The sequence below is a fragment of the Callorhinchus milii genome, unplaced genomic scaffold (genome assembly GCF_018977255.1).
Source record: "Callorhinchus milii isolate IMCB2004 unplaced genomic scaffold, IMCB_Cmil_1.0 Scaffold6, whole genome shotgun sequence".
Taxonomy (NCBI): domain Eukaryota; kingdom Metazoa; phylum Chordata; class Chondrichthyes; order Chimaeriformes; family Callorhinchidae; genus Callorhinchus; species Callorhinchus milii.
Window position 1 is genome coordinate 25,534,754 of NW_024704747.1, and position 20,559 is coordinate 25,555,312.

The following is a 20,559-nucleotide window of genomic DNA, read 5'->3' on the forward strand; positions in this document are numbered from 1 at the left end:
AAAATAGTAGATATACTGCATATTAAAATAGGACAAAAAGCAGTGCTTTTGTTTTTGATGTTTAAAACATACTACAGTATTGACAAAAGAAAATGTCCATTAAAGGTTAAGACTACTTCCAATTATAATTAGTACAATACCACTACAAGCTCTGCTCATATACATATGGAAAAATAGAACCAAGTTTTCATCTCGACTGCAAGCTAAAAGGATATAGATCGGGAAAAGCAATGAAGGGTTTGATTAAGCTAATCACTAACAAGAGTGTCGCAACACACACCTATCCGAACCAGGCAACTTTCCCAACTCACCTAAATAATCTCTTAATGTATAGGGGAAATGATGATTATTCCTATAAAATGAATGCATCCTTCTTCAAATTCACTTTTATAAAGTAAAATTAATATTCACAAGGTCATGCACTATACTACTTTCTAAACAGGTATAATACCTAATCACCGGATGTCTGATGAAATAAAACCAGTGAGGCAAGTTAGTATGCATGGACAAGCTGACATAAATGTCATATTTATAGGTACCTATTGTAAAAAAGGTTTTCATATTTCTTTTCTGTACTGCAGCAATAAAATTGTACATATTCCACAGACAATTTACCCCATACAATCTTATTCAGTACGTGCAATGTTATGAAAATTCAGTTATTAATTGCCTCTCTAAGAGTAGGTGGCAGCTAATTGTTCTTCAAAGCAGTATACTGACAACAGAGCAAATGAACACTGCGCATGGATATATTTTTCCCCAATTTTTAAAATGTAGCTACAGCACAATTTAAAAGAAGTATTCAAAATCGTTGTTGGCTTACCACCAACCAAGATGCAACAAAGTTGGAAATACTTACCACCGAATGGAATGATGCAAACATTGTGCTTGGTAGCCAGCTCAACTATCTTCAACACATCGGAATGGCAGTCTGGAACATAGTCAACCATAAAAAAACATTGATTTTCACATTCCTTCTCTTCCAAATTTACTCCCTATTAGAGTTCGGAAGTCTGCCTATTCCCCCTAAGTGGCAAATGTCGATAACACAGATAGGCAAAAACAGTCAGAGCGAACTCTCTGTGTGGAAAAGCATCTAAATATTTGGTGGGATGGGGGGACGAGGTAAATATATATATATATATATATACACACACACACATACATAAGCAACATATATGACATGCAACTTGATAGTTCCAAAATAATTGTGGTTTTGATGTTCAGAACACATTTCATTGCTTTAGCAGAAGAGGAAGGGATAAGGAGAAGCTAAAGGACACGTAATGCTGATTTTTGTTTGCAGAGGAACAAATAGAAAAAAATACATTATTGCACACTAATTTTTCAGCAACAAAGCACAGAAAAGAGTTAGACAGACCTCATGCAATAGATAAGCACAGCTGTATTTTCTGGATATGTTCTCTCACTACATTTTTCCCCACTAGTTTTACTGAATAAAATAATGAAAATAAGTCACACAAAAATTGCACATGCAATGTACTTACTTGGCCAGACAACTACATCTGGAATACGTTCAAATTTCCCTTCACGTAGAGAAAAAATCTCATGTAAGCAATGACCTACGTTTTATGAAAAAAATAAAAATCAATCATCAGTTTAGAAGACAGAATCAATTTGAATATTTTCTCACCTAAAAAAAGTCAACCGTCTTACCATGGGCTCTTATTAATCTGTCCTCTGGATCATGCGAGAAGGGCACACCTACTTCTTTAAGATCCTTGAGATACTCTTCATTTAGAATAGGTAATGGAAGATCATCTACATTTGGCGTCGTCTACAGAGGACATAAAAAGTTATTAATTAAACCCAGTTTCCACGAATTACGCGTTTGGCTCGCTGGCACATAAATAAGTCACCATTTCCCATCAAAGCTTAAAATAATTACCGAGCATAAATGAGATATTCCCATTTTATTAAATGAATGTGTTTCTGGGCATTCTAAAAAAAAAGTATTTATTGGAACATTGCAACAAGTCATGTTTTTACAAGCCAATAAGAAATGCCCTGTTTTGTTAAATGTTTAATATTTTTAGAAGAGTACTTGACTAAGTGATAAATGGGAAGCTGTTAAAATGAGCCACATGATTTTTTCTTAAAAAAAACTGGAGCCGTGACTGGACATTTCCTTTGCTTTTTCAGGGGTCAATAAATCATGAGAAATCTGTTGCTTAGAATCTGCAGAGCAGTGACAAAGAAATTCCACTACAGAATGGCTGTGCATAATTTTCTTACCCTTGGAGTTGTTCTGTGCTCCAAGCTGGCTCCAAAGGATTTTTCCATCCACTCCTTCAAACCAGGCAGGATCATACCACTATGTCGATACCTGAACACAAAACTTTCACTCATCAATTCCCCTGAATGCTGTCTGCTGCATTTTGTAGTTCATTACTTCGACTCACATCCTTCTGTTTAACTATAGAACCTATTGTTCTAAATGTGGTTTAACAGCTGTGAGAACAGATAATGGTCACTGTGACAGCGTTTCTTGGTGATTCCGCGTGAAAAAAACTAAGCAAAAAAATCAAGCCAAGTTATTAGCAAATTTGTAACATTTTTATGCTTTTATAATTTGGAGTAGTTATTAAAAAAAAGTTGAATCCAATTATGATGTTCATTTGAAAATTAATATGGAAGGATTGTAAATTCTAACTTTCTCAGTTTCAATTTTATTTTGATCAGTCTCAATACAAATTTTAGTGCTATTAAATAAACAGAATATATGGCAAGCTTGCATTTTAGTCAAATCATTTTAAAGTGAAAATGTTTGGTAAGTAAACTGCCATTTTGGTATTTCAGAAGGCTGCGGGTTCAAGCCCCAAATCAGGACTTTGAACTCGCATAATAATAATAATAATAATAATAATTATAGTCTAAGCTGACACTCCAATGCAGTACTTTGGATGCATTGCATTATCAGAGGTGCCATCCTTTGGATGAGACATTAAATTGAGATTCCCATCTGCCTGCTGAAGGGATTCTTATTGTGGAGTCCTGTAGCTCAGTGGTTAGAGCACTCGCTTTGCAAGCGAGAGACCTGAGTTCAATTCCAGGCAGAGGGCGAAACCTTGGGCAAGTTTCCTTACTCCACACAGAGCCTAATAATAATCCCTCCAAAAAACAAAACAATAATAAACAATAATAAATTGGTCATTATCAATCTACGACTGTTTGTGGGACATTGCTGTGCACAATTGGCTGCCGCGTTCGCCCACAAATATACAGTCAATTCACTTTACAGTGTGTTCTGTGAAGTGCTTTGGGACGTCCTCCCGACGTGAAAAGCGCTATACCAAATGCAAGGATTATTATTATTGATTCCACGGCACTATTCAAAAAGTTAAGGAAGATTCTCCTGGTGTCCTAACCAAAAATCCATCAGATAAAATTGGACATTCATTTCATGGCTGTTTGTGCGACATTGCTGCACCTCATCCGCCTACAAAATACAGTCTCCACACTTTACAATAAATGCTGTGAAGTGCTTTGAGATACCCTCCCGATGTGAAAGACCCTTTATCAAATGCAATTATTATTATCAACTTGTACTATTAGAAACTTGTATACACATAGTAACACTAATGCAGAGATTATAAAAAATTAACACACACACATACATACATTAAACGAAACACCACCCCAATGAAGACCACTTGCCATATATGTAAATTAATCTAGTTTTCAAAAATACTGCCATTTCTTTATGCCCAAATCATTTAGTATGTATATAGCACTGAAGCATTTACTACCAAGGGTACCCATTTCCTCTGGGTAAGTTTAATAAATTGTCCAATAAAAGATCCTTTTATTGGACATTAAGGGTCCTTCATATGTGTAGTTAAACAAATTAAACTAAACTCTAATTATATTTCAAAACACTTTACTGATAAGTTAGGGGCGAGCACCTGGTTGATGTGTCTAAGAGGGTGAGGGAGGAGAACTCGTAGACCTATGGCTCCAGGTGATATATTTCTGCCACCTTGAATATAAATATTACAATATATAAAATCCCAAAAGAATCAAGTTTTATTTTCTTCATAAATCACTATAACCATGATAAATGGGACAAAGTGGTGAGAACAATTAACTGTTTTTCAAACCTTTTATATAATTTCTTTACTAGAATGAAAGTGGTGGTATAACTGGAATCGCAGAATATTCAGGAGAATATACATCAGCAAATGATTTTACTGTCAGAAAATCAATTGAAATATTCCTATCAATACAAGTTACAAATGCATATATAGGTTCCTAGATCCCATCAAAAAATGCTGTGTATTAATAATCCATCCCTTACGATCTGCCACTTAATCAAAAATGACATAATAGTGTTTTAAATGCTGCTTTCGAAAAGCAGTATCAATATTTGGTCATAATAAGGCTATACAGATGTGCAATAGCAGCATTTAAAAGTATATCACGTGTAACCAATATCCTAGACTGACCCAAGATAACTTTTTATAATCTTGTTTGGTGTCAGAACGTGTAAACTACAAGAATAAACTCCTACTGCCTCCTTAGCTTAAAGTAGCATAAAATCTTGTACATGTGCTGCACGGTGTAAATTGTCACAAGTCAATTATACACTATAATAACAATAATACACTAGGCAGCCAAGATTGGGCAAGGATAGAGAACAAAATATATAAAAAGAACAATGAGACAACTAAATTTATAAGGTGAATTATCTACTTTTTGAAATCATCCACACAGAGATCAGACAGCTCTTCTAAAGTACTGCCTCAATAACAGAGAGCCTGCTTAGAATCAAAAATAAAGTATGCTTTTCGACTGAAGGGGCTCCGAAAGAAAATAGATGTTGCAGCTCCCTCTAACTGAGAAGAGGGTATTTATCCAAAAAGACTGTAAAGCGATATGCTAGAATACAAAGCATACAATATATTGCAGGAACTAACTGATCAAAATAGGTTTCCTTTCCAATGCTTCAACAATCTTGGATAATTGAATGAGCAAGTTATAATTGGATTGCTGTTTCTTCACACTGTATAGCGAACAGTTTAATAATCCCTTGGAACATACAAGAGCTGGCCATGTATGATTTGGCAAATAATTGTGTATGTTAGTCTCTGCCAGAACTCAAGTTTATAGGGATGTATGAAGGGATCACTTACAACCCAATGTAGTTTCTTATTTTAAGATTTATCCTTCTCCCTGTAATCACTGATAGAATTAATTTATCCAGCCAGGGATCTCTCCTACAGTTACAAGCAACACAATGCATACTCCCTATGATCGAGGTGACAGGAAACAATTATTTTACTCTAGCTTTAAGAAAACAATCCAAAGTTTCAAGTTTACATAGAAAAAATACACTATTCTCTTGTGTATATTTTACAGGACAGCAGTTCTAAACATTGCAATCAATCACTATGACTCTAGCCAAACAGCATCACACCAGGCATTGCTACAGCTCAAAGGCTCCAGTCATCACTATTCCATTTAGTTTTTTCACTACATGTTAACACTGCAGAAATCAGTGCCTTGAGGTCACCTTCTGAAGGCATCAGAAGAGAACCTGGTGTCTGTTCTATGTCAAGCAAAACAGCTGTCAAACACACCAGAAAATTTCCTGTAGAAAAAAACAATTGCTTTAAACTAAATGTTTCCAGCCCAAACAAAGGCTTGCATTTTATACTGTAGTAAGTGAAATTCCACAATGTTAAACTACATTTTAAACATTGTTTTCTGGAAAATATAGCATTAAATTGGCATTTTACTTTAAATGTAAACCAGAAATCAAAGGACAGAAAGCTGCTATTTAAGTAGATGTTACATACGATAAATATGGCAACAGCTACAATATAAGGTAGTATGACAGCAGTTAGCATATAAGATAACAGTAACAAAATGTGATATAACAAATACAGCAACATTATACATAAGGTAATATAGTAGATTGTGATATACAAGCTAATAGAGCAGTGGTATATAAGGTAGGGCTATCCACAAAACGTACAGTCAATTCACTTTACAGAATATTCTATGAAGTGCTTTGAGACGTCTCGAAGACGTGATATAGCACTAAATCAAATGCAAGGATTATTATTATCTTGGACTGCAGTGTATAAATTGGCATATTATTTTTTTAAAAGGTTGCTGTTATTATTCTTGATAGAATATGTATGCAGGCCTGGATATTGTACAAGAGTATACACACAGAAACAATGTTGGAAAGTTATTAGAGCTAAGATGAATATCTATTCTGAAGCCACATCATTGAGACAATTGCATACGTGTTCTCAATTTTTAGAGTAGAATTTGTAATACTGGAACGCAAAGCACAAAAGATAATCCTTACCGTTTGCCTGTAAATTCACCTTGTCCCTTCTTATTGAAAGTAAATTTGGAGTCACTGTATCCCCATCCATTCCATTTGAGGATTTCCTGCCTAAAAGATAAAACAAAATCTTAAATGCGGCTCAAAAAACAAAAGCAGAATGCATGCACAACATCAAGACTGGTTACATTTCTAATTAAAATGAATTAGATTAAATAACAATATGCAAACTTTTTCAAACTTGAAATTTATAGTCCAACTATATTTGTATTTGCTAATACAGTATCATATCATCTTTCAATACTCAGTGTCCATAGCAACTGTAGATCATTCATATTGACCCACAATAGCCCCATCTAGTGCTAGAGTTACCTCAGCCCTACACACACTAAAGTCCTGGCACTGTGCCAAAGGAATTGCTGCATAGTTACAAGCAAACACTGCACAGTTCCCATTGCCTATTATGGTTCATGACAGTTAATGGATTTATTCATCGGTTTGTTTGCCAGTTAGTACATTTCCTGCTTAAAACAAACTATGTGGCAATGGTCATGCAAAGCTTCCTCCAAACACTTAATTCAAGTAACCCCACATTTTGATTTAAACAGTGGATTTCTGTAATCAAGCAAGATAGAGCAATTCGTAACAAAGACCCGATCTGATCCTTTTCCATAGGGAAAGGGGGAATGGGGAGGAAGAGGAGGATACAGATTAAGTAAAAATCATGGTCCAATGCAATGACCATGTTTTTTAAATTGTTATTCCATTGGTCAATAATTAGATTTGACCTGATGTATAATTTGCATTCTCTAATGAACCCATCTATAATTTATTTACAGCTAGTTGAGGTACTGAGCCAGGTTCATTTTCATGGGTTGATCTATCTGCTGCAGTCCAGCAGTGTGTTGCCACAAACTAAACTGTACAATTCTTACTAATCGCCTTACAGTGGTTATTGGCAAATGCATTATAAAACCAACGCGTCATGTCTTCCTGTAAAGGGAGACATTAATTTTCAATAGTAGCCTTGGTACACAAACCATTTAACAGATTACTGCTAGAAATTGTGTGTGATACTGATTTTCTGAAAGACTGGAAGAAGCCAGATGCTGGTCTCATTTGGGAAGCAGCTTGATGGAGTAGTGGGAGGATGGTAATGTTTGTGTTCTGTGGGATGGGACTGAATGGGTCAAAGTGTCTTCTTCATCCATACCTCTCTTGTGATTTTGTGATGTATGGTTAACAAGCTACAGCACTTCATCTTCAACTGCTTTGACAAAAGTATATACAAAGTGAAAAAAAATGTAGCTCAGAGGACCTCAAAATCAAGAGCAACGGAAAGCTGGAGAAAATATAGATTCTGCAGAATCACTTTCATTGAACAGATTGCGCACTTTCTCAAAGACAATTCAATACCCCATGCAGCCGATATTTGAAAACCAGACATGGAACCATTAAATATATATTTGATAATTTAACTCCATGAAAATGCTGTTGTTTACATATCAAGTTAAGTGCAGCTGATAATTTCAAAAACAGGCTTCTTCTACATCACATTGTACACTTTTAAATATGGCAAAGTTTCAGTAGCTGTAAACAAACTAGCAATAAAACCATTTGGTAATAACTACTACCTGTAGTACAATATGAACATTTTACGCATTTCCTTTTTAGAAGTGTTTGCACAAAGTAGTAGGACAGTTTTTCCCTTGATAATATGCCAGAATGTGTGCTTCAGCAAAATACAAGATTAGCAACATCTAAAATAGGTTACACTTTTTCCTAAAAAAAACTTCTGCAGTGTCCCATGATTTTGTGTTATGCCAGCAGAAAGGAGTAATGAGATTGCTGTTGACAAATAAATCCAAATGATCACTCTGGGACAATTAGTGTAGCCGGCTCTCAACAAGTATAAAGCACTCAGTGGAGACTTACTTCACCATACATGCTAGAACTGCTCACTAAGCTAACACAGAGGTCCTCCACATTCAGCACAACACTTCCCGAAACACAATACAAAGCTTATCTTTAGAAATAATAACAACAATTGCATTTTAATAAAAACACCTAGTGGTTAGAGCACTCGCCTAGCAAGCGAGAGACCTGGGTTCGATTCGCGGCAGAGCGAAACCTTGGGCAAGATTCCTCACTCCTCACGCCTGATAATAATCCCTCAAGAAATAAAACAATAATAAGTGGATTGATCACTTCAATCTACAACTCTTTGTGGGACACTGCTGCGCACAATTGGCTGCCACGTTTCACCCACAAATATACAGTCAATTCACTTTACAGTATAGTCTGAAGTGCTTTGTGATGTCTAAAAGACATGAAAAGCGCAATTTGTATGGAGGATTATTCACGAGGAAACCAAGAGAAACTCCTTTCTCTTTTCAAAAAGTACCACAGGAATTTTTTTACAGGAACAGTTTTTACAGTAAATAACAATGTTTCTGATACAATAAAGCCACAAGAGAAAAACATTTATGAACACCAAACACAGTGAATTAATTATTTACTTAAACTTACTACAGACATTTGTTATTCTCTTCAAGCTTATGGTTTATTTTTAAAACAAAACACACACGCATATATACATGCACACCAACACACGCCATGCAGTACAGAAGTAAAACAATGCAAGGAAGACAAACACGGGAAGTTAAAATCCTATTACCTCAAGTGATTAGTATGATAGAACTAAAACATTTCTAAAAAAAATACACCACTAACTGTCATGGATGTTGGGGCGCAGCATTCTATTTCAAGTGATGATATTTCAAAATTTCCCATCTATTTGTTCAGTCTCATCTCATTTTTAGAATCCTTATCCAGTTGTAAAAAGCAAATTATGTATTGTATTCATTCAGTGGTGATGTCCAACCACTGCAACAATAAAATGCCTCCTCTACTCTCCCAATATAAAATGATCATACTTAAGTAAAAACACATCACTGACCAGATTATCTGTTTGCCCAGTATCTAACACAGAAAGATTAAAACTTGGCCACAACTCAGTCGAATCAAACCTTGCATCCATCTTCCCACATATACTTTGGTGAAAGTATTTTATAACTATAAATTAGATGACTCCGTGCCTGAAAAACCTCTGCAAACCATTAAAAACCAAGAGGATGCAAGCTTCAGGAAAAAAATTGTAACTGTATTGTAACTGAAACAAACAAAAATATGTATACAACCATATAGTATCTTGGCGTTGAAAGTGAACTGAGATGGACATGAAGGCAGACAAAAGGAATTAGAAGGCAAATAGGAAAAAGCAAAATTCTTTAAGAAACTAGACAATTAAAATTGCCTAAACATTTGATAGAATTTTTTATGCCTTTCATCAACCAGAAATACTGCAAAAGGTATTAACATAAGGAGGTAAACCAAAGGGGATCGGGATACAGCTGTTAAGAGATTAGTGGTCAACAACACAATGGTTAAGTACTGTATTTGAATGTTTGTAAAACAATCAGATTACACAAATCCAATACTAAACGATATTGGAAATGGAGGTTGTGATTGTGAATAGTTTTAAAAGTTAACGTGATTCCAATCATTAAAAGTCTGTGATACCTTTCTGAGCACAAGTCCTCTACTGGGCATGAGTCCACAGCGGAAACTGCCTATTATTCAGCACCAATGAGCAGTCTCATTTAAGAACTACAGAGACAACAGCTCTGGTAAATTGAAATGTTGAACAACTTGGTATAGGATGCACTCTTCTGAGCTTACAGTAAGGTGATTTTTTGTAGCAAGATAACCTTGCATATTCCACCTGACCCAGAAGTGTTGAAACCAGAATAAGAAAAAAATTGAACTGTGGGAGAATGATCCGTTCATTTGAGACGTCTCAACAATGTGATAAGGCACTATATTAAATAACAACAACGACTTGGATTCATATAGCGCCCTCCACGCCGGACAGCGTCTCAGATATTATTATACAAGGAATATTACTATTAAACCACTGAAGGGATAGCAATGCCATGCATTGAACTTGTGTAAATTCCCCTCTCACCTAAACTACTCAAATAAAATCAATATTCATAGAAGATATAATGATTACTTTTTTTTAAAAAACTATTCTATTGCACCAGTACTTTTACACTGGAGATCAACGATTTTGCAATTACTGATGCTGTAGCCTTCATTTTCCATCTTACCAATCTATAACACATCACTTTGTTCGGTGGACCTACTTGTTAACTGGTCCGGTAACATTTTATATCTCTTTAAAAATACATTTCCAATGCATCAGCATTTCATATGAACATCACTTGTAACCACACTTGGGTCCTTTTTATGACTAAGTTGATTTAGGAGAGAGAAGGTATTTGACTTTGCAAGCCTTCTCTCTCCTACCTCACCCCCAATTACAGCAAAGCACTTGAATGGAAGATTTCGAAACTCAACACACAATTCTGTGAATGGTAACTGTACAGCCCTCAAAATGTATCAATTATATATTTTTTAAAAAATGGCATTCACTTAATGACTATTCTAGTATATTGTAAGCAGAAATTCGCTTAACCCATACACCTATAAATACAGTCACAATACTTAACAGAAAACTCTGTTAAAGATGTTTCGACAAGATAAGACGTTACATCAAATGCAAAAATTATTATGCTTAAAATACAAGGAAAATAGAAAAGACTGCTTAGCACTCAATGTGGTTGTGTCACTTTCGTTATCCAGGTGGTGGCAGTGTTGTACTATTTGTTACTGCCATCTCAGTAAAATTGCCTAAAAGATTTGTGATGGTTCTCTGCTATACCACCATGACATATAAAACATATAAACGCCAAACTTACTCTTCTATGCAAATAAGGTCAGAACAAAACCACTGAAAATGAACAACTGGAATAGTAAAAAGTAGAGACATTGGAATGTAAGTATGAGCAATAGTGAATAGGTTCTTGGCATATTTTAATGCTCTGATCAGTAATTAATTATCTGCTAGAACTGTTTTTTTTAAAATCTTTAAACTAGTAATTTAGAAAGTACAGTTGACTTTTTTTCTATAATATACATGTTTATCTAAAAATGTAGTTAAGAATTTATACATGGGAAAAATACCACATCATACCAATAGCTATAAATCCTTCCACAGTTACAACACATCATCTAAGAGCTTCTTGGCTCTAAAGGTGTAGAGAGCCATTTGAACATTTTGAATCTTGAGGGCTTGTAGCACATCTGGCTGTTTGTAGAAAGCATCAGTTCCATTACATTCAAAAGGAATGCAAAATAACTAAACTACACATAGATGTTCAAAGTGGTTTATAAATAAAATATATGTCTCTTTCTTCATACTGTGCTACATTTTAGAACTTTCCCAGTTCAGAAACCTAGTCACGGTATCAACTATATTTTTGAATCCAAAATCCCTGTTTCATATGAGTATCAATTAAACCATTTGTAACTGATATGTACAGTACTATTGATCTAACATTAAGTCCATGCATTAAATGCCTGCTACATTACAAGGTACATGATTCTTCACAACTGTATACCATGCACATCTCGCCTACTGAATTATCATAGAATCATAGAATCGTACAGCACAAAAAGTGGCCATTCGGCCCATTGAGTCTGTGAGGCTCTTTGAATAGAGCAATTAATGTCAATCCCACTCCCCAGCCTTTTCCCCATAACCCTGCAAACCTGTCCACTTCAAATACCCGTCCACCGCGTTTTTAAAAGTAGTTATCGAATTGGCTTCGACTACCCTTTCAGGCAATGCATTCCAGATTCGAACAACTCGCTGTGTGAAAAAATTTCTTCTCACCTCCCGTCTGCTTCTTTTGGAGACTATTTTGAATCTGTGACCTCGAGTCACCGACACACCCACCAGTGGAAACAGTCTTTCCCTTTCTAACCTATCAAATCCCCTCATGATTTTGAAAACCTCTATTAGGTCTCCTCATAACCTTCTCTGCTCCAATGAGAATAATCCCAGCCTCTCCAGCCTTTCCTCATAATCAAGGTCCTCATTCCTGGTACCATCCTCGTAAATCTCCTCTGCGCCCTTTCCAATGCCTTAACATCCGTCCTATAGTGCGGTGCCCAGAACTGGGCGCAATATTCCAACTGAGGCCTAACCAGTGTTTTATATAGGTTAATCATAACCTCCTGACTCTTGTACTCTATGACCCTATTTATAAAGCCTAGTATCCCATATGCCCTTTTTACAGCCTTATCTACCTGTCCTGCCGCCTTCAAGGATTCATTTACCTGCACCCCCAGGTCTCTCTGTTCTTTTACCCCCCTTAAGATTGGATTACCCTCCTACATTGCCTCCCCTCATTCTTTCTACCAAAATGCATTACCTCACATTTCTCCACATTGAAACTCATCTGCCATGTGTCTGCTCATTTTACCATTCTGTCTATGTCTTTCTGAAGTTGGCTACTAACCTTCTCGCTGTTTACTACCCTACCTAACTTTGTGTCGTCCGAAACTTGGAAATGGTGCTTGCTATATCCAAGTCCAGATCATTTATGTATATTAAGAAGAGGAGTGGTCCTAATACCGATCCTTGGGGGACGCCACTGTACACTTCCCTCCAGTCAGAAAAGGAGCCATTCACCACAACTCTGCTTTCTGTCTCCCAGCCCGTTCTGGATCCATGCTGCCACTCTCCCTTTTATTCCATGGGCTTCTATCTTTCTTGCAAGTCTTTTATGTGGCACTTTGTCAAATGCCTTTTGAAAGTCCATATAAACTACATCAACTCTTCCAGTTGAATATCTTCACCTTAGATGGTTCCTTGTCTCTTTCCATATGCACTCTGAATCTAATGATGTTATGATCACTATTGCCCAGGTGCTCTCCCACTGAAACCTGCTCCACTTGCCCTACTTCATTCCCCAGAACTAGATCTAGCACTGCTTCCTTCCTTTGGGCTGAAAACATACTGAACAAGAAAGTTGTCCTGTATGCATTTGAGGAATATTTCCCCTTCCTTGCCCTTTGCGCTGTTGTTTTGCCAGTCTATGTTGGGATAATTAAAGTCCCCCATTATCACGACTCTATTGGCCTTGCATCTGTCTGAGATCTGCTTGCAGATCTGCTCATCTATTTCCTTCCCACTATTTGGTGGTCTATAGTATACCCCTACCAGCGTAACAGTTCCTTTTTTGTTCCTTAATTCTAACCAGATAGATTCCGTTTTGGGGCCCTCCAGCTCCTCGATTACAATGGAGCTTATTCATTTAATTGTTTCTGTAATGTAGAAGCTTTGATTTGCATCACTCTCTATTCATTCAACAGGACCTATATAATATTCAAATGTAATGTGCTGCCTCATCACATTGTAATGTCTTGATTTAACATCCGATCCAAAGTTAGAACCTCCAACAATGCAGCATTTTCCCAGAGCTGTGCTGGAGTCTCAGCCAACATTCATTATGAGCTTGAGTTCTGCAAGCACTGCATCAAACAGACTTTAGAGTAAATAGCACCATTTATACTGAAGGCAATAATGTGACATTTCACCATTTCCTAAATATTTACACATGTACATCTCTTTGTGTACACTAAATTCATAATGTTTTTCAATAAAATGTTCACAAGTAGGTTATTTTTACAGAATTATCATTCCAGTTCATTTTCAGTTCCCTTCATCCTATTATGAATCTACCTTGAAACACCAATGAAACCGCAACAAAATCTGGCATGTTTTGAAACGACAAAGATAACAAAAGTTATTTTGTCTCCTAAATTGGTCTGCACAAAACCTTTGTAATACAGTGAACAAGCACTCTATTACATTGAATATTAACAGACAATCAACTACTACTTCCAGATCATTATGACCTCCTGATAAACCAGGTTAGTTATGAACTATTCCCCAAGTAATACTGGAAAAATTGTTTGAGTGATCAATAATTAGATATCACGGATCATTGACTGAGCCAGTTGGGAGTTTAATTAAATGGCTAATTGAGCAGCTGAAGTGAGTAAAATTTGAACAACATTCACTTACACATGAAAATGGCCCATTAATGAGCAGAAAACAAATTGAAGGCCATACTGAATCTTTGATCTGCACAGATTTTAGCACAACACCAGTCTCAAATACTACTGATATCTGTACCAATTTATAGTATTCTCATACAATTCAGCACTTCAGTTTATCTGGTGTTTTATAGTTCAAACCATTGCAACCAGCATTCTCTTGCAGTCATGGTGGCAAGGCAGATGAAGCCATGGGAAACTACCAAATCCATCATCAATTCCTCACCAGTTGTGAATTTAAGCAGAGTCAGGGGTTCAAGGGGAAAAACTCCTTTTCTTGAGTGCATCGTAATACCAATTGGATTTTAAAAAATAATTATCAAGATTTGCCGATACATGGAGAATTGAGGCTTTAAAATGTTGGCAGGAGGAGGCAAAGAGTTTGTGAGTCTTGGGGTACACTATATAATGTTTTAGAATAGTGGGGTTCATACAATATACCAAAGCAAAACCAAGCAGCAACAATCCCATGATGAGCACAGCTGCATTCCTCCCAATATGCCAAGATGTACAGGACTGGATTTCATTGGAATATAGAGCTTTAAAAAGGCAGCTCCTGAGCAGTTAATGGTTTTATTACATTCCTGGTATCTAGGCAGCAATAAACAGTGGCCACAAATTGACCAAAATGTATTTTTAGTAAACCCCCAAGTAAATGTTAGAATGCTAAAGGCAAGTACTGATTTTCCTTATGAATTAGATCTCATGAATGCTAAAGAGACAATAGCCCACTGGTAAGATCAGCCCATATAGATAGGTCACCTCGAAGACATCAACAAATCAATAAGCTGCAAGGAAAGCAAGCAATACCCACCACATTCCCTTCCCAAGAAGCACCAATTGAAATGGTGGTGGTGGGGGGGGGGGGGGGATCGTTCCAAATATTAGTCAAAAAGGGAGAGGTACATGCAGAAATGGAAATGTCAGAACTAACACAAATGCACTACAATGTATACTACTTTGCTTGAACTTGAACAATGTATTCAGGAAACAAAGCACACGTGCCCAACGTGTAAAAAACAATACTACCCGAGATTTTGACATTTATAATGACGTGCATCTTTCCGTTCTTCTTTCAAAATGCTATTAAAAGCTGCAGTTTATATTACGGCCCTGAGGAAGACTTTTACTATTTTACTATTTACTAAGACTATTACTTCGGAAACACTGTATTTCTCCTGAAGTGTTGCTTTTTTATCAGATCCTTAAAATAAGTCACTCCTAGAACTCCTATCTACAGTATTAACTAACTAACTGAGACCTATTCTTAGTGGAACTGTCAAAATACTGAGCATGGAAACAGTGCAGAGCACAAAAATGATTCTAAACATAGCTGGATCTTACTTCCATGCTTAAGCAAAGTTGATTTATTGGTCAAATAAAACTGAAGATTCCACAAAATGATGAAAACGGTGCATAGATCATATTCTTTGTAGTTGAGTAGTCCATTGTCTCTTTTAGCTTTTATGTCCAGGGCCTTGGGACTCCTCCCGACGTGAAAGGCGCTATACAAATGTAATTTTGTTGTTGTTGTTTATTGGATTCTCAAGTTCATTCCATTTAAAAAAACAAGATGGGCAGCTCCCAGCATGTATCTTTCTTAAACCCCAGTATCCAAATTATATCTTATAAGGTGTTTGGCTCCAATAATTTTTCAGTTCCAATTATGGCTCCTACCACGCTCAATTATTGCAAGATCAATTCCAAAACAGCCTATACCTTGACAGTTTCCTCCCTATACAGAGAGAATACTAATCCTACAGGGCAAAACCGTATTCCACTCAACCAAATATAACAATCAACCTGGGTTTAATGGATGTGTCTGAAATGTAAAGGTGTGAGCATTAAACTATGTCAAGAAGGAAAAGGTTGTGGGCAGAATAAGAAATTAAAAATGCCAGAATGCAGAGGTTTGTATTTTGTCAACGGAGTGCTACTGCAGCACCAGTTCGCATTGCAATTCCTCTGAATTCGGAGATTAATACGTTTATTTTAACCTTTAACATTTGCTACACAGTCATGTAAAGTTGATTAGTCTTCACGCTACAATTTTAAAAAGTGGCTCAAATATAGTTTAAGAACGTTATCTTTCCACAGTAAACAAAGCAAAAGGCTCAAGTGGCAACATATGACATGCATCACTGCTATAAAATACTACAAATGTAATCAACATTGACTATGCAACTCCAGGCAAGAAAATCTCACTAACAAGATAGGATAGCAACCTGATTTACACTACAACTTCAAATTTAATTTAATTTATTATTTATTAAAATTTATATGCAATAAATACACCCTTAGGATTAATTACCACAATTTCTATTATGAATAGGTAGGAGCTCTACATTCAACTTCCTTTAGTACAAATGATCTTCACCTCAATGAGATCATAATTACTTATGACAGTACAGGCGCAGTACAGAATACTGAACAGCAAAAAGGAACCTTCACAATTACAATAGATTCAAATTGAAATGCGTGTAATGGAGAAAAGCATTTATTTACTGTGGTTTAACAGCCTACCTCGATGTTGGTTTAAGAATACCCTACCCAAATTAATAAAGCTAATTGTGATCGACTTAAGGGACGATAACATGATCTGAGAATTGACTGAAATTATTTATGACATCCAGCAGTGTTAGCGAGCTGAAATGTCATGATCATTAAAGTATCTTTGGACTAAGGATTTGAGTCACTTGAAGCGTTAAAGTAGACATTGGAAGAAACTTTTCAGAACAGGGATTAGATTAGAATACTTTGGTACTAATGACTATTGAGGTTAAAACCACATTTTGATCAAAAAACTGTTTGGTGTTATGTAGGCAAATACAGTAGCTAACATGCACCAGCAACATCTTACAAGCAATGAGTAGCCAACTGCTATCACCTGAGCTTTTTAGTGGTGAATTTCGATGAGGAAATAATCTGTTTATTTACAGATGCTGTGGAACATGATCACAGGCAGTATTCTCTGCTAATCGATAAATTTACCAACCTTTTCAGTTTAGCATGGGATATTCCTTCATCTTAACCCCATCCTACCAACATCTCTAAAAGGTATTGACCCAGAGAAATTTCTGTGTAAAATTCAGACAATGCATTTACAATTATTAAACAAGTGTGTCGCGCGCACCCGTGCACACACACACACACAAATACTCTCCTATCAATTGACTATGGTGAATTAGGAATGAAGATTACAAAAAGTTATGCTTCTCTGGGCCATAAAAATGCCAATTTATAATAAGCCTTGCATTTGATATAGCGCCTTATCATGTCTTCGATACGTCTCAAAGTACTTCACAGAATATGCTGTAAAGGAATTGACTGTATATTTTGTGGGCGAAATGCAGCAGCTAATTGTGCACAGCAGTGTCCTACAAACAGTCATGGATTGAGTGACCAATTTATTTTATTTTTTTGAAGGATTTATTACCCCCAGAAAAGCGATCCTCCAATCGACTAACGACCGGATTCCTACTTACTGCTAGGTAAACATAGACGTGTGGAGTAAGGAAACTTGCCACGTTTATAATGCATGCTCAACATCTTAAAATACACAGAAACAATCACCCTTACTTTGCCTCGCCCATAAAATACCCAGTGAATGCATTTTACAATATATTCTGTGAAATGCTTTGAGATGTCTCAATCGTAATATCAAAAGCAAGGATTATTATTATTACTGCCACAAATAAAAATCGCTACCCTCCGCAGGATTGGAGTCATAAGGTCCAGACTCAATAAGGCTTGAATTGTTAAATACTGAATGTATAATTCTGTAATCTTACGTTTGAGGAACACTCAAGGTTGAAAATCTCTTGTTATGAACCTTGGAATTAGATTACAAATTTCAAAATAATTTGCTCCCTAAGTTCTGAATAATACATTGTATAGTGGGATGTTGAATTGTGTGGGAAAGACCCCTGTTCAGATAAATTAATAATTCAAACTAATCAAATATTAATTCAGCATTGAAACTGATAGTTGGAAGGAAATAACTATATGCATATGGCAGACTGGGAAGTCTTGCTGACATAGAAAACCAGTGTTAAGAGAAACAGCTGTCTACTACACAATGCATAGAACATTTGTTTTGGTAAATTAAATGCGAATATATGGAGAAATACATTTACTTTTAAAGTATTGAACTCTCTCAAGTCTCACATACATTTGATTTTTATGATATATCTTTCTGTTCCACTTATGGAACAGTACTTATGTTCAATTTATAATAATGGTACAGTATGGTACAGTGCCTAGCCACAGTAATTTAGTCTTGCAAATGATCAGAAAAGGCTCCCATAGGAAGAATGGTTGCTTGGATGAAACAGCAGAGGTTTCCCAGTGGCCACAAACTTATACCACAGACTATGTCACTACCTTCAAGTAAGAGAAGAGAAAATAGATGGCACAATGTATCCTATAATTCAGTAATAATGGACGCTTTACCCAGTAAAAGCCACAGGAGCAACATATAGGAAACAGAATTTTCACATTGACAATTTCGGGAAAATTGAAGCCGGGGGTGAATTACTGGGTATTGAACACATTTCCACACTGTAGACAAACCATCAGAATCAAGCACTCCACGTCCACCACAGCAAAAATGAAATCCTAAGTTCAGTGGCCATACAGTCCCAGCAAATGCCTTAACAATTGCCAAAACAATACCGCCTACTGGACCAATATGGTATTTTAATTTAATAATAGTAATAATAATAATTTTGTGTCTCACATCAACATTCAAAAGGCCTCTCTGAGGATCTGCCAAATTATGGACAATTTAGCGTTGTGAGACTTGCCCACACTGAGAACTCTTGCAGATTTATTGGGAAATCTTGGTATAATCTAGCACTGTACATCAACTTAGTTGAAATTATAGTAAAGTGCCAATAGTGAAGGTATACAATCCACTGTTGAACAGCCTGCTGTCATTCAATATCTGGGCTCATGCATTTAGAATGACTGAGGTACTGGAGAGTTGCCAGCTCCAGGGGAACCATACTACAAAAGGATTCCACAATTTCATGAGACATTAGATATGGACTCCAGAAAGACATTCAGGCCATAATATAATCGCGGACTCGTATCACAGTTTCACAGTTACAAACTGCTCAAATTTTATTCTGGATTAAATTACGGGGGGGGAGGGGCTTTTTCTCCATTTGTATCCCCTCCCAAAGGCAGGCAATTCAACCATGGTGGGTATCACAACCGAATATGACCTCATCCTCACACATTCACAACATCCATTAGGGATTGGTGGATAGCATCTGAAATGGGTACCCTCCCAAGCCCAGAGGTGTTGACACCAACTCTGGCATCAAAATTACATTTACTGTAGCCTCCCTCCCAAGTACACAAAGGCTCCTATGCTACTTTAATAAAAAAATCACATTGAGGAATTAAAATGATGTAATAATTCAGGAAGTTAGCCTTGCACAATCGAAATTACCTTAATCCTAAAACATGTTACTGCCTTGCAAGACTCAGCAGATGGTGCATAATTTTCTATTGCATGCACAGATACACAAATTCAATCCATTTTCCCCCATTCCGGATTTTACAGTGTGAGGGGCGAGATGGAATGATGACCTTTGCCTCTTCTGCTTGTAGACCACATAATCCATCACAATAAGTAATATCGGGATTGGAATTTGCAGTTTTGTGCAGATGAAGAATGGAGAGAGCGTCCGTGCAATATGAGGTACACCGGTTACATGGCAGTTTGCAAGGTTCAACTTCATCACAGGATTCAGATTAGGGTTGTAAGCAGCTCAACCTTCACGCTTGTGATTTGGCTAATCTGAAGTGAAAGATCTTTTACGAACGTTTTTTTTTTGTGTGTGTGTGTGCTTGCAAGAATTTTGAAATGCTGCACTCAGTCGTCTCTTACATCCGACCCCAGTCGTTGAGCTTAACAAAGTGACTCTCACTCATTCTCCGGGGGCAGTGGATGTATAGTGCACGACACACAGTACGTGAAAAAAAAACACTGCAGTTGTGGGCGTGGAGCATAAGTCAACTGCTGAATGCACCGAGCACTGTCCCATTGTTTTTTGTTAGAAGAAAACAAAGCCCCCAAAGAGATTGTGCCACTGGATGTCACAGTGCGATATTGAAAAGGGTAGGGGGTGGGGGGGGGGGGGGAAGTTACGCACGTAGGCTGGAGAGAAATCAGACCACCAGTCACCCCATCCTATCCC

At 36.7% G+C, this 20,559-nt stretch overlaps 1 protein-coding gene across 1 annotated transcript in view; it reads right to left on the bottom strand.

Moving 5' to 3' along the window:
* Positions 1 to 20,559, bottom strand: part of agps (alkylglycerone phosphate synthase) — a 56,248-nt gene that overhangs the window by 34,467 nt on the left and 1,222 nt on the right. Inside the window, exons 2-6 of the mRNA XM_042336352.1 lie at positions 6,341 to 6,430; positions 2,257 to 2,347; positions 1,678 to 1,798; positions 1,509 to 1,583; positions 860 to 931 (exon numbers count right to left, since the gene is read on the bottom strand). Coding sequence (XP_042192286.1) covers positions 860 to 931; positions 1,509 to 1,583; positions 1,678 to 1,798; positions 2,257 to 2,347; positions 6,341 to 6,430 — 449 coding nt within the window. The remainder of the gene's footprint in view (positions 1 to 859; positions 932 to 1,508; positions 1,584 to 1,677; positions 1,799 to 2,256; positions 2,348 to 6,340; positions 6,431 to 20,559) is intronic.